General features: G+C 44.8%; 1 protein-coding gene across 2 annotated transcripts in view; it reads left to right on the top strand.

Moving 5' to 3' along the window:
• Positions 1 to 14,239, top strand: part of SMYD2 (SET and MYND domain containing 2) — a 51,304-nt gene that overhangs the window by 10,793 nt on the left and 26,272 nt on the right. The window contains exons 1-2 of one of the 2 annotated variants that reach the window (XM_082669563.1): positions 10,138 to 10,304; positions 10,422 to 10,485. In XM_082669563.1, coding sequence (XP_082525689.1) covers positions 10,279 to 10,304; positions 10,422 to 10,485 — 90 coding nt within the window. In that variant the 5' untranslated portion in view covers positions 10,138 to 10,278. Of the gene's footprint in view, positions 1 to 10,137; positions 10,305 to 10,421; positions 10,486 to 14,239 lie in introns of those variants that run through there. The other variant, XM_082669562.1, reaches the window with a different exon arrangement.

The following is a 14,239-nucleotide window of genomic DNA, read 5'->3' as shown; positions in this document are numbered from 1 at the left end:
TATGAGAGAACTCGTTGGTTGTTTCTTTCCTTTTTTTTTTCCTTCTTTAAATGGCATATTTATTTTTTCAGCTTTAAAAAAACTGTGGTAAAATATACATAAAACTTAAGCATTTTTAATGCTTTACTATCAGTGGTATTAAGTAAATTTGTGTAACCATCACCACTCTCCATGTCCAGAATGTTTTCATCACCCCAGACAGAAATTTTCTATCCTCTAAACATAACTTCCCATCACCCCAACCCAAGGGGCCGCTCTGAGGAGGGTCGCTCCGGAGCGAAGCCCCTCCTCAGGGCCCTGCCTTTCCCCAGGACCCGGTGCCCCACTCGGCTGGCACCTGCCAGACACAACACCAAAACGCAGCCCCCAGCGGCAGCCTCCTCCCTAGCATTTTCTCAGACTTAAAGCCGAGAACAAGTTAAGCAATTATGTGCTTCTTTAACCTCCTGTCCCAATACTGCACCTGGAGAATGAAAAAGTGAGGTGGACAGTTACCTGGGATGTAGCATCCCTGATGGGATCCTGACACAGAAGAAACACATGGGGGAAAAACTAAGAAACTCTGAACAAACTATGTACTCTAGTTAATAATGTATCAATATCACTTCATCAATTGTAGCAAATGTACAGCTAATGTAAGATGTTAACAATAAAGGAAATTGTGTGTGTGCCTGGGTGTGTGTGAATGTGGGGGGCTGTAATGAGGGCATTCTGTACTCTTAACTTTTCAGTAAATCTAAAACTGATCGATTGGTTGCCACGTTGCAGGGCGTGTGGGATCTTCCTTCCCGACCAGGGATCAAACCCGTGCCCCCTGCAGTGGAAGCTCAGAGTCTTAATCACTGAACTGCCGGGGAAGTCTCTAAAACTGTGTTTTTGTTTTTTTTCTTAATATAGTCTATTACCAAAGAAAGTGAGGCGGGTCTGTCGTGATGATCTCGTGTGTCAGAGAGCCCCTCCTTTTGAGGGCCAGACATCCTAATGGGCGGTGGGTGCCTTAGGTTCTGGGGAAAAGGATCCCAATGTGGCTATGCCTAGACTGCCCAGGGGCAGGCCCCGCCCTGTATGGTGAAACTCACAACTCTGGGCCCGTGGTTCCAGCATCCTAATTATGTGCTCCCAGAACACCACGGTCCTGTTAAGGTTTTCCAGACACTGGGGCTGATGATGGAAACAGGGGACGCGAGTGATGGGTGGGTCTCATGGGTCTCATGGACGAGGGCCGAGTCCCTTCTGGAGGCGCGGCACAGGCCCCCTTGGGGTACAGAAGCCACCTGCTGGAAGGCCTGCGGGTTGAGCAGGTTGATACCTGGGTCCAACCCTGGCTCCTTCACTCCAGGCTGTGCGGCCTCAGCAAAGTCTTCCTGTCTACGACACTGACCCCACACGGCTGCTGGAAAGATCTAGGAAGACAGCAAAAGTCAAGTGGTTCACACCCAGAGGGTGCAGGCCCACCGCACACCCACTCTCTACGGCTGGTGCCTGAAGTCAGCCGAGGAGAGGGGCGCTGCCCTGCTCTGCTCGGCACGTGATCCATGGCCAGCTTTCTGGGCAGATGAATGGGGTGCCCGCTTCCCCGGGCCGCTGCGTCCCGCCAGGCCTTCGCCCCGCTTCTAACTTGGCAGGGTATTCCATGCACCCTGCTTCACCTAGGCCCGAGGCAACCCTGTTCCCCTGGCAACACTGTACCCACGTCACAGGCGAGGAAACTGAGGGCCAGATCACGTTTTAGGCGGGCTCTTAATTCAGCAAGTGTTCGAACTCGACTTGCCCACGGCCGTGTGCGGAGGCCGAGACGGGCCGGCAGCCCGCAAGCTTCTGAGTTTAGGTCTCTCCGGCCCTTCGCAGCTGTTCAAAGATGCCACCGTCACCTCGGCCGAGTGCCCGGGAGTTGGCTCGGTCACGTGCCCTATGGCCCCTGTTTCTTTCCTTTTGACTTCTCAATCGGTAGGCATCAGGGAAGTCAAAGGCAAATTGCAAGGAAGTGTCATTCTCATCTCCCACAAAATTTGATACAGAGTTTCAGAGGAGAATGTTAAATTTAAAAGCGCGTACATCTCTTCTTCTGGCAGGATTCAACTGTTAGGGATTTTACAGGGCCTGCACGATGAGGCTTGGTTGTAGGTGTTGTCCAGTGGCTGAAAAGAGTAATATAATGTTCACTGTTCAGTAGGGTCAGTAGTTCTCTGCTCTATCCATAAGCCTCATGAATTTTTTTCTTTCTAAGGCAAAGGTAAATTTCATCTCAACTAGAGCCTGCATTAAAACAAATCCTAAATTAGCATCCTCACCGTTTTTTCATTGCTGAGCCTGACTTTTCATGAATCAGTGATGTGGAGAGTCATGTCTACAGTATTTCTTTAGCTTTACTGAGGAATAATTGACAGATATGATTGCTGTATTTAAAGCGTACAATGTGATGATCTGATATACATAGAGGTTGTAGAGTGATTACTAAGGTCAAGATAATCAACACATCCATCACCTCACCTAGGTAACTTCCTTTTGTGTGGCAAGAATGCTTAAGCTCAACTCTTAGCAACTTTCAAGCATACAATACTGTCTTATTAACTGTAGTGACTGAGCCGTACAGTAGATCCTTATTCTTCCTACAACCGAAACTATACCCTTTGACCTGCGTCACCCCATTTCCCCCAGGGTCATCGTTTTATAACAAGGTCAACCATTCAGTGCTGACCACCAAGCCCAGCTTTATCCTTGTAAATCACAGCTCCTATTCCAATATTGGGGAAAACCTATTAGTTGCTGCCTTACTGCCCTAAATATTTCCCGCCTCCCCGGAGGCCCTGGGCTCTAACTTTTAACAAGCCTCAGAACAAAGCCTGATGCCCAGGGGAAGGTTCAGCCCTGCTCTGGGAAGACGTTCCCACAGCAAGTGGTCCCATTTTCACTGTTACATTGTGGATTAAAGTGCTATGTGGAGCATCTTTCACTGTTACACAAAAACCAGTACCCTGAATATTATCCTTGTCCCCTGACCAGGGTTATAATAGGGTTCTGCCACAATTTCTCCAATTTTTATTTCTCTCAAATAGAAATTTGCTAGTGTAACCACCCTCTCTGGGTGGGAGGCTAACTTTGTTTCTGATTGTCTTATTTCAACCCGTGGAGAAGTTACATTGCGCCACCGGGGCTTTTTTCCTTTTCTCTTTTTCATTTGGCCGGGACTGCCTCTGTTCCACAGAGCCTACTTGTCATTTCTTCTGTCACCGTTAGTTAAAAGTAATTGTTATTGCAAACCCACTCCATGCCAGTATCATTCTCTTTCATGGGGAAAACCCACGAAGCATTCATTTCAGTAGCAGAAAGGAGGGAGCTTGCAGGATCAAATCCTTTTGATCTCCACCAACAGCGCCTGTGGCAACGCATTTAACTAGCAGGAGTTGTTAATTACAACCCTAACTTGTTGATCTTCGTGGCTTCCGAATTTTAAAAGCAAGAAAATTAAACACGGCGTGTTTCTCCTCCAGTAGAAAATGACAGGAGCGTGTCTTCTAAGTTCTGTCCCAGTCGCTAATAATCAGATACTTGCATTTTCCTGTAACATTTCTTTCCTCCCTTTGTGGATAGAACCATTTCTTAAGTTCAAAGAGCCCTTCCATTCACAGCAGGGTAGATGTTTGCCTGTAAAACAAAGGCTTTAGAAGCATAAATCCTCTAACTATGAGTCTGAGTGACATTGTACTGAAGATATTTCAGGAGTTGACATCACTTAAAAAACACACACACACAAAAGAATGAAGGCTAATTAAAAGTCTAGTAGTCCTAGGCTTCACGGGTTATTTTCTCATTTAATTTGCATAACAAACCTATGAGGTAGAAACTGTATCTTTACAGTGGAGGAAACAGGTTCAGAAAGGATTACTAATTTGCCCAAGATCGCACAGCACCTCCGGCACCAGAAAGAAGAAGGGACTTGAGATGGGGAAGTAGGAAAAGTAACTCATCGTTTTCATCCTACATTGTGAAGCGGGAATCAGGAGGAGGCGGAAAGAAAGCTGAGCCTTCCTTTTTTAAAATTTGCACCTGGCTTCTAGAATATTTTCTTGTCATAGTTCAAAAATACGGCGTCTGCCACTTCATTCTGACCATCATCAAGGTAGCTAAACAACCTAATACATCCTGTGTGTGCCAGTCATTCTTTAAGAAGAGTTACATTGTAAAGTCTGCATTGCAGAGAAGAATGCTTCAGCGCTCTTCTTCGGCAAATTTAGCACTCAGAAACACTCAACCCAAATGGATGACCATAGGCCTAGGCCAGTGGTTCTGCATTCTGGAAGCACGTTGGATCCGGGTAGTTCTCTAAAACTCCCAACACAAATCAATCTGATGAGAACTGCTAGACCCAACCCCACCCCCAGACGGGCCCATGCAGCCGAGGTTGAGAGCCACTCCGAGAGGTTATGAGTGTGATTTCACCAGTAACTTTCCTTTAGTTCCCTTCCTTTTCAGTTATTTCACTTCATTCCTCCAAATGACCTTTATTAATCATTTCTTTGAGAGCAGCTTTCTTTTCTTGGTTTTTACAGTCTTTCCCCAAACCTCCTGGACAATTCAGATCAGGTTACATTGCAAATGAAAGATTTACAGCTGTGTCTTCTGCAAGACCAGAGTTTATTCTAAAAGCCTGTATATTGCTACAGTGAAAATGGATCTCCCATATGAAGTTTCTCTCTGGCTAAACTTTGCAGTCAGCAATAGTCAAACTCTCACAGGAGCTCTCTCTTTCTCTCTCAAACACATACACAGTGCACGTTCCAGCTCAGCAAATTTTAGTTTGGGTTTCAACCATTAGACTTATGAAACGTGTACATCTCTCCCTATGAAAAGCTGTGGGAAAAACTGAAGCACGTATCAGGATAATTTAAACAGAGCTCCCATCCCTACCCCACTTCATCGAGAACTGCTATTACCAAATAGATCAAAGTAGATTCTTATGCTATTCACTCTCCGCAATTGGCTTAGCTTCTCTCCTTTTCTACTGTGAAGGCCGTTTGGCCCAGGAGAATCTTTGCTAAGAAAATTCCCATGTAGCCAGGCAGATGACTCCATAAGCATATATACAGTAAAATCTGCCTGTGAGCCAGGCAGGGCTTTTCTATTGTTTGTGAGAGCTGCAGTGTTCTATCACCCAGTTCCCAGAGGACACAGTCCTGCTTGGACTGGCCCAGTGTCTGAGAAACACCTGGATTTAGCACACTGAATGAGACAGAGGGACCTTCTTTGCACAGACTGAATACAAAAGTAATCCTTATTTTATTCCAGTCTGCTTCAGGTGATATTGATTCCTCTGGAACAGTTGATTGAGAGACCCTCTGTGGGGATGCTCCCTCCCCAGATCTCATTTTCAGAAATGATCCTGGATTCTCCCCATTGCATCTTTGAAGCCAAGTAGCATTAATGGGATACCACTGGAGCTGGGACATTATGCAGACCAGAGTAAAGAATGCCTCTATTTATACTTTGTTATTACTGTTATCCAGACACATAGATTATTTTTGTTTCATGTCACAGTACTCAAGGAAGGATATTTTTGCACGATGGAGACATAGTATGTACCTTGATGTGTGAATTCTGATTCTGCTACCCACCTTCTGAATGACCGTGTTGGGTTAGATATTTCACCTCTAGGATCCTCAATATCTTCATTTGAAAAGCGGGAATAATAACTTCTTCACAGCTGATGGAATTATTGCAAGAGATCAGTTTTCAAACTTTTTGGTCTTTTTTTTATTGGAGTATAGTTGCTTCACAACATTCTGTTAGTTTATACTGTACAGCAAAGTGAATCAGCTATACGTATACATATATCCCCTTTTTTGGATTTCCTTCTCATTTAGGTCACCACAGACCACTGAGTAGAGATTCCTGTGCTATACAGTAGGTTCTCATTAGTTATCTATTTTATACATAGTCTCAATAGTATATGTATGTCAATCCCTATCTCCCAATTCATCCCACCCCCCTTCCCCCTTGGTATCCATATCTTTGTTCTCTAAGTCTGTGTCTGTATTTCTGCTTTGTAAATAAGATTGTCTGTACCAATTTCAGATTCCACATATATGCATTAATATACGATATTTGTTTTTCTCTTTCTGACTTACTTCACTCTGCATGATAGTCTCTATGTCCATCCATGTCTCTACAAATGACCCAATTTCGTTCCTCTTTATGGCTGAGTAATATTCCATTGTATATATGTATAACGGAGGTCTTAAGAGCTCTCGCTACCCTTAGAAATTGAGAACTCCAAAGGGCTTTTTTTATTTACCTTGGTATTTATCAATACCGTATTTGTATTAATAATTAAAAATAAAATAAAGCGTTTTATTTTATTTTATTTTATTTATTTTAAAATGACAGCAACCGTTACTGTTAATGTAACATTTTTTTTTTTTATGAGGACTGTTTTCCAAAACAAAAGAATTAATGAGAATAGTGGTGGTTTACAGTTTTGCAAATCTCTTTAATGTCTGGATTTCCAGAAAACAAGTGGATTCTCAGATATGCTTCTGAATTCAGTCTGGAGAATTATGTACTTTTGGTTGAAGTGTGCGAAGGAAATCTGGCCTCAAATAAATATGTAATTGGAAGGGAAGGAGTATTTTAATAACCTTTTCAGTTAATTGCAGATATTCTTTGATTCAACACTAGAACTTAGTAAGTGATTTTGTCTTAAAGACTAGTTGTAATGTGCAGCCTGAAGCCATCTGTGAATTTTATGTACTCTGATACGTAAAATCCCTTAGTCTGTCTTGTACTTTGAATGCCTCTTTTACCCATGCGTAATTTTTAAAACATCATACACTGGTCATTTGGAAAACATTGGTTCACTAAATTATGCAGACCTTCTAAAACTTTATTTCATCAAACCATATCAAAAAATCATAATTATGAAAACCACCACCAGTCTCATCAGACGAGAGACTGTCAAGCCTAGGGCGACAGACGTATGTTCTGAAATTTTGACTTTTGCTCAAAAGCCCAAATTTTATCATTGGCAACAAATATTGCTAGTTATTTTCCTTGATGTGATGGGCTCACTTCATTCATTTCCATAATATAGCTGCCAGATACACAAGTCTGAATAATCAGTTTGTCTAAAGTTGTTCTTTCAGGTAAAAGTGGTATTTCAAGAAAACAGTGGCTAGTTCAGTTTATGGCTCCGGGGATGGCCAAGAGCTCTTCCTTGAGACACAGCCCTCATCCTTCAGTAGGAGCAGAAATGCTTCCCGCCTTCTTCCCATTTCATCTCAGGATGTCAAAAAAAAACACATACCAAAGAGTTGAGGTTTAGTGATGTTAATATTTGTTACTGCTTCATTAGGGACATTCTTTTTTAAAAAATTTATTCAAGTATAGTTGATTTACAGTGTTGTGTTAATTTCTGCTGTATAACAGTAATTCCGATACATACACACACATATATATATATATATATATACACACATTCTTTTTTTTTTTTTTTTTTTTTTTTGCGGTACGCAGGCCTCTCACTGTTGTGGCCTCTCCCGTTGCGGAGCACAGGCTCCGGACGCGCAGGCTCAGCGGCCATGGCCCATGGGCCCAGTCGCTCCGCAGCACGTGGGATCCTCCCGGACCGGGGCACGAACCCGCGTCCCCTGCATCGGCAGGGGGACTCTCAACCACTGCACCACCAGGGAAGCCCTATATACATTCTTTTTCATATTCTTTTCCGTTATGGTTTATCACAGGATATTGAATATAGTTCTCTGTGCTATACAGTAGGACCTTGTTGTTTATCCATTCTATATATAATAATTTGCATCTGCTCATCCCAAACTCCCAATCCATTTCTCTCCCACCCCTCTGCCCCTGTTGGCAACCACAAGTCTGTTTTCTATGTCTGTGAGTCTGTTTCGTAAGTAAGTTCATTTGTGTCATATTTTAGATTTCATTAGGGACATTCTTAAGTGATACTGGCTTTCCCCCCTTGCTGTAGCGTGTGGAAGTGAGGAATACAGTGACCACCCGGACAGTTTGGCGCGGCTGCTTTGATTTGTACTAAAGCATCGCAGGTTTTACCCTCCAGGCACCTTACACCTTCTAGAGCGCAGATGTCAAGACAGAAAAGGCAGTAGTAGTATTCTGGAAATAGTTTTCACCTCACGGACTCCCTGAAAGGGTCTCCGGGCCCCCAGTAGTCTACAGACCACATCTTGGGAACCACTGGGGTGGACAGTAGGAATTGGGTAACCTCTCGCCAATCCTGACAAGTTAGCTCTTTCTGCCTGATCTTCATTGTTTGTGGCCGTGGACTTGGTGACTGGCTGGGCTGGATGAAACCCGGCCTTTGGGAGATTTATCATGTCAATGAAATCCCACTGGAGTTCTTCCCGAGCTCACCAGAGCCCAATTGCTGTTTCTCTCTCTGGGATGTTACCTTGAAACTGAAAACAAACCTTGGTTTCATATTAGCTTTACTACTGGCATCTGTGCAGGAAGATCTCTGTATATAATCCTTGTTTTTTTGTATGGTGTAGAGCTAATAAAGACATTATAATTTCCTAGTCTTTTATATCAAGGGGTCTTAACTCTAGTTTCAGAGCTAGTCCATGTATAGACTTTAGGTGACTTGTGAGCCTTTGAAATTTCACAAAATTTGCTGTTGTTTTTCGGGGGTTGGGGAGAAGGTGGGTTGTTGGGGAGAGGTAATAGCTTCAGATTCTCAGAGAGGTCTTGTGACCTCCCCCCTTGCAAAACCAAACCTTAACTAATGGTTATTTCAGATGGACATTGTTATGGGTAGCACCTACCCATCCATTGTCCATTTGCAAACGCACTTCTTTTTGGAAAGAATTTTCAAAGTTCCCTCCTTGGCTTTGCCTGTCTGTACTTGCCATTCCTTTGGCGTTCCTTCACGGTTCATGTCACTTAGCACTTGCTCGCAACTCACTTCACGGCTGTCTTCATGAACATCTGTCCTTTTCCTCTTGGCATAAAATGCAGGAGAGCAGGGACCGTGCATCTCGTCCAGGTGTATCTCCTCGGAGGGTATTTCAGGCCGGAGAATATGCTCAACCAAATCAGTGGGTTCCTTTTTGAACCACTGAGATGTGCAAACTTGGAACATTTATTTATACCTCAACCACAAGATGCATTTTTTTCCCCCACACATTCTTCAGTCTGCTTCTTGGAACCCAAGCGCTGTCATGAAAACTGCAAGGCAGTCTGTTTCGTTCCAACAGTAGCATTTTTGGAACAGTTTCCCGATTCCGTGGGAGTAGTGTGGTGACTACCACTTGCTGATGAGACGCAGAGGAGGACTCTGCAGCGTGATTATATGTATATCATGAACTATCAGCTCTCCGGGGAAGCTGCAGAAGGAATGGGTGTGAGGGGGCTCCGCTGCAGGGCAGGGGGCACCCCTGACAGTAGCAAGAGTGCTCTTCACGGTGTCAGCATTTCTGTAAGTCAGAAAGCTGGCTTCAGTGTGGTGGGTGAGAATCAGACAGTGGGCTTTACAGATAGTGCTCTGATTTAACCACGTGGTGGTTCCCCGCCTCAAAAAAATTTTTAAGAGTTCTATCGTATGTGGTTTAACTTAGAGGCTTCACAGTTTTTGAAAAAACTGTGGCTTGTCTAACGCAGCAAACATACCAGCACCTAACAGTTGGGAAACAGCAATATCCCTGTCCTCTGTGGGAAGCAGGAAGATAAATAATACGGCAATGAACAGGGAGGACTGACCTAATTATGACGAGGCAGAAGAATCGCTCAGTAGGTTACCGACAAGGTGGATGTGTATACCAATCAGATCTGGGAATATTTTATTCAGGAATATGTTCCCACTTGCTGGGTTGCATTGTTTTTAAACTTAGCTTCCCAGACAACATTTGAGCTCCTGACACCCTCCATCCTATCTTCTGCATCACTTGTGTCTCTAAATACTAAAAGTTGCCACTCACGGTGCATTTTCACCAGTGTGGGTGGACCCAATCCTCCATCTGTACAGACGCAAACTTCCAAGATGGCTTTGTTTATTTCTGTCCCTGTCTAGCAGGTGAGAAAATCAGGACATAAGAGCCTTTGACTTGCCCCAAACTATTGAATGATAGTGCAGGTGATGTTAACAGCTGTGGTGTCCCAGGCCAGGCTCATGAGTCAGAGTGTGTCATTCGTCTCTTTGGAAAGTGCCTTTCATGCCGTTGGGGTCGGTAAATGTCGGTGCGTGTCCTCTTTGACTAACTCACTCCTACTCAAGGGCTGAATCTGGTCAAACTCTCCTTTGGGAGAATGCCACCTATCAGTGGGAGAGCAAGGTAAGGTGACTCTTGGCTGTGCTTTCGGACCAGATGGCTGTTGCTACTGCATGATGAAATGTACAACTTCACGTTTCCCTGCCTCTCGACACTACAGTGCCCTTTCTGTTTTTTAAGGAAAGAAGGATTGTCCAAATGTGGAAGATGCAAGCAGGCATTTTACTGCAATGTGGAGTGTCAGGTAGGTGTTGGGCCAGCTGGCAGGGAGGGCCTTGTTTCCTCGGAAGATCGGGACCCAACATCCTTCTCGCCCTTGTCACGGCATCCCAGAGCCCTCCTGCAGCCAGAGCTACAAAGCCTCCTTGTGGCATAGGAAGTGGCTGGGTCCCCCTGTGTGCTGCCGGTGATGACGGGCAGCCAGCAGTAGCGTTTTGGGGCCACACAGAAGATCAGAAATAGGGGAGCCATGTTGGATACAGGCATGTGTATCACTGAGGTTGACAGCCTGCCCCCCAAGACTACCAGCAACAGACGGAACATGCAAAGATGACCAGTGAAAAATGTTAAAACGCTATCTTTAAAATTGTTTAGTCTTTACTATCACAGGTCTGTATTTGTATATGTCCCTCTAGCAGGCCACACGCTGCACTTGGGCTGGTCTAACCCAGCCTGATTCCAGCTAGACTTAGGTGAGCCCCTGGCACAGCCTTTGTACAGCCAGAGGCGAGCTGCTCTGAACTTGGACCTGGAGACCTGGGGACGGTGCCTCGGCAGCAGTCGGTGCTGAGTGGGTTCAGGAGGCAGGTGGCATGTAGACCATGGGCCATCTGGCTTGATGGATACGTCTCAAGGGAGTCTCAGAACACGGGACTGGGAAGCTCAAGGGGGAGTTTGGAGGAGCTCTTGGTAGATTCTTTGAGGGACGAGGAGTGGTGTCTTCCAGACTTTTCTACTTGATACTATATAGTTATACAAAATGTTCATAGATATTTTACAGAAAAAGTGTTCCATGTTCCAGCAATTTGAATTTGGGGAGAATATGATCTTTGACTTCAGTATACCCTCCCCAAACTATTTTTTTAATGGAAACCTGCTGATACTCCTTGGGAAATGCTGATGCCATTAAACAATGGCTCTATATGACAGGGAGGATTTTCAACATATCTGTACCTCTTTTTGTTGTTGTTCTTCCCATACTTGGTGTCATTCCCATCTGTCCCCTCCCCCCTCCCTGGTCTGCCTCATTACCCACGATTTCATTTTTTTTTCTCTCTCTTCTCCCTGTGCAGCTGGTCTCTGAAAGTCTCCAAAGAGCGTTATTTGGCAGTGGGAGAGGTTGCTAAGCTCCGATGTCTAGCATGTCAGTGTCATCTAACCGTAGAGCTCATGTCACAGGGGCCCTGGCGGGAATGAAACACAGGCTGAGTCACTGGCTTGGGAAGGTCAGCCTTGGTTCTGAAGGCCACGTACACGGTCCCTCTCCCTGTGGACTTCCAGAGGCTGTCAGCCTGTGGGGAAGTGAGAATATAGATGGGTTTGTCGTTGAGTTTTTAGGGAGTGTGGCTTCTTTTGAAGAGGAGAGATCATACTTTGCCCCTACTGATGGTACACAGAGAATTCTGTGGTTAGATTGCTGCGACATTGGAGAGATCAGTGAGCCCTGGAATGACATGATTTGGTTCCAGGCCTGATAAGTTAGCTGTTTCTATATTTAAGTTAACCACTTCTAGAAGAAATAACTCATGACGTTCTGGTTCTTTAAAGAAGCAAGCTAGTAACTCACAGGCAGTTCAGACTATTGAAACACAGAAGACTAGGAGGACATGGTCCCAGCTCTGCAAATGACTAGCTCTAGGAACTTCATAGGACATAGGACATAGGACAAAGGACATCTCAGAGTCTCTGTTTCTTTAAATGTAAATGAGGACAGTGGCCCCTATCTTGATGAATTGTAAGGACCAAATGATTTGACAGATATGAAAGTTCTATGTAAACTGTAATGCTGTGTACAGGCGTGAGGGCTTATAAGTAATAATATTACAGTAACTCAGGCTGGACTGAAGCTTAGCTGTATGCAGAGAATAACTTATACAGCATATGTTAGATTTAAGGGACTTTTTTTTTTTCTTTTTTAACTTTTTATTTTATCTTGGAGTATAGCTGATTTACCATGTTGTGATAGTTTCAGGTGCACAGCAAAGTGACTCAGCCATACATACACATGTATCCAATCTTCCCTGAACTCTCCTCCCATCCAGGCTGCCACATAACATTGAGCAGAGTTCTCCGTGCTACACAGCAGGTCCTTGTTGGTTATCCATCTTAAATATAGCAGTGTGCACATGTCGATCCCAAACTCCCTGACTGTCTCTTCCCCCGACCCGAGGGGCTTGTTTTTTTCACCTAAGAGAATGGATGGTTTCTAAGAACTTGAGATCCCTATTGGTGTACATTGTATGAGTAATGCTTGTTACAAAATGCTTGTTAACTTCTCTGATGAACTGTAAACTCTGCATTAATATAAAATATGAGAATCTGTGAGATGCTGAGCTACCTCGGGGTCTCCTGAGCGGGCTGCTGAGCTGTCTTCCATTAGGCCTCACCAGGTGGCATTATTTTGACGAATCATCGTGGTCCGGGTTGAGGTGGCCATTGTGGTCCCCCTGCCTTTAGGACCTAGTCTCCCAGATTTGCACACTCACAGTAATAGGTGCCCTGCTTGGAAGGTTCACAGTGATCGAGTTCATCAACCCATTTTAACCAGAATGCCTCTTTTTTCTTTTTTTCTTTTTTTTTTAAAGAAGGTTTTCTTCTCTTCTTTTAATTTTTTGGCCGTGCAGCGTGGCATGCGGGATCTTGGTTCCCCCAGCAGGGATCGAACCCGTGACCCCTGCAGTGGAAGCGAGGAGTCTTAACCACTGGACCACCAGGGAAGCCCCCCAGAATGCCTCTTTATTACTTTACAGCAAGCAGCTTGAAGTCTGTACATTCTCCTCCTATAGACAGATTGTACAGGTTAAAGCATAATGCGATTGCTTGTAGCAAGGAATCCCGGGATGTGGGGGGATACAATGCTGTGACTGTAAGTCACATTGAAGGTCTGGGCCAAGACAGCTTGCTGTGTACAGCGTCGTGATGTGCAGTCTTCCCTGTGTGTCGCCCAGGTTCGGGGCTAGGACATCATGAGTTCTGGAGAGCACTTCTGCAATTCAGTTTTCTGTGCTCTGTGAAGTATCTCTCGTGACAGAAGTAGCCTCCTAGAGGACAAGTGATAACACAGCTCCCAGAGCCACTCGTTTTCTAGAGGTGAGGCTGGATTTGACCTGTAAGTTTCGTTTTTGTTTCATCTGTCTCCTGATGTGGAAGGAAGAGGCTAATAGTCATTAAGGTGTTCTATCCTACGGTACTGAAGAACTGAGTAAGTGCAGGACACTGTATTACAATGAGATAGAATGGTCATAAAGGTTTAATCAAAGTAAGCGCCTAGAAATAAATGGCTGTATAAGGGCTTCATCCATAAAATCATTAGGGAGGAATCTGGGGCATTTGCTCCAGATAAAAATGTATTCAGGGTTCTGCCCAAGGGACTGCTTGGATAGGATCAAAGTGGGGACTCTGCTACAAGTGGCACAGAACAAGAGCGGCAATGAAGAAGGTAAATGAGTGATTCTCCGCCTAAGAAAGCATGGCCCTCAGCTGCTGGTCATTCACTGGGCGTTCTTCAAAGGCAGACCCCACCCACCTGGAGTCACCAGGGGGTCGGTACCACACATCAGATGATGGGGTTGGAAAGAAGGTTATCAGTAGATAAGAAAACTATGTCCACACTGGTTGGGTGACCCACCCAAGGGGACACAGCAGCAGAACCGAGACCAGACTGTGCAGGCTGCCTGGGGAGGGCTTTTCACTGCTTTCCAACACTGTGCTTGGGGGTTCTGCGGACCCTCCAGGAGAAGAGGCACCGTGGGAATGTGTCAAAGACTGAGAAGTGGCCC

Source organism: Grampus griseus (assembly GCF_964374135.1).
Source record: "Grampus griseus genome assembly, chromosome: 1".
In the NCBI taxonomy this organism is placed as follows: Eukaryota; Metazoa; Chordata; class Mammalia; order Artiodactyla; family Delphinidae; genus Grampus; species Grampus griseus.
This window is presented reverse-complemented; position numbering and strand designations above follow the sequence as displayed.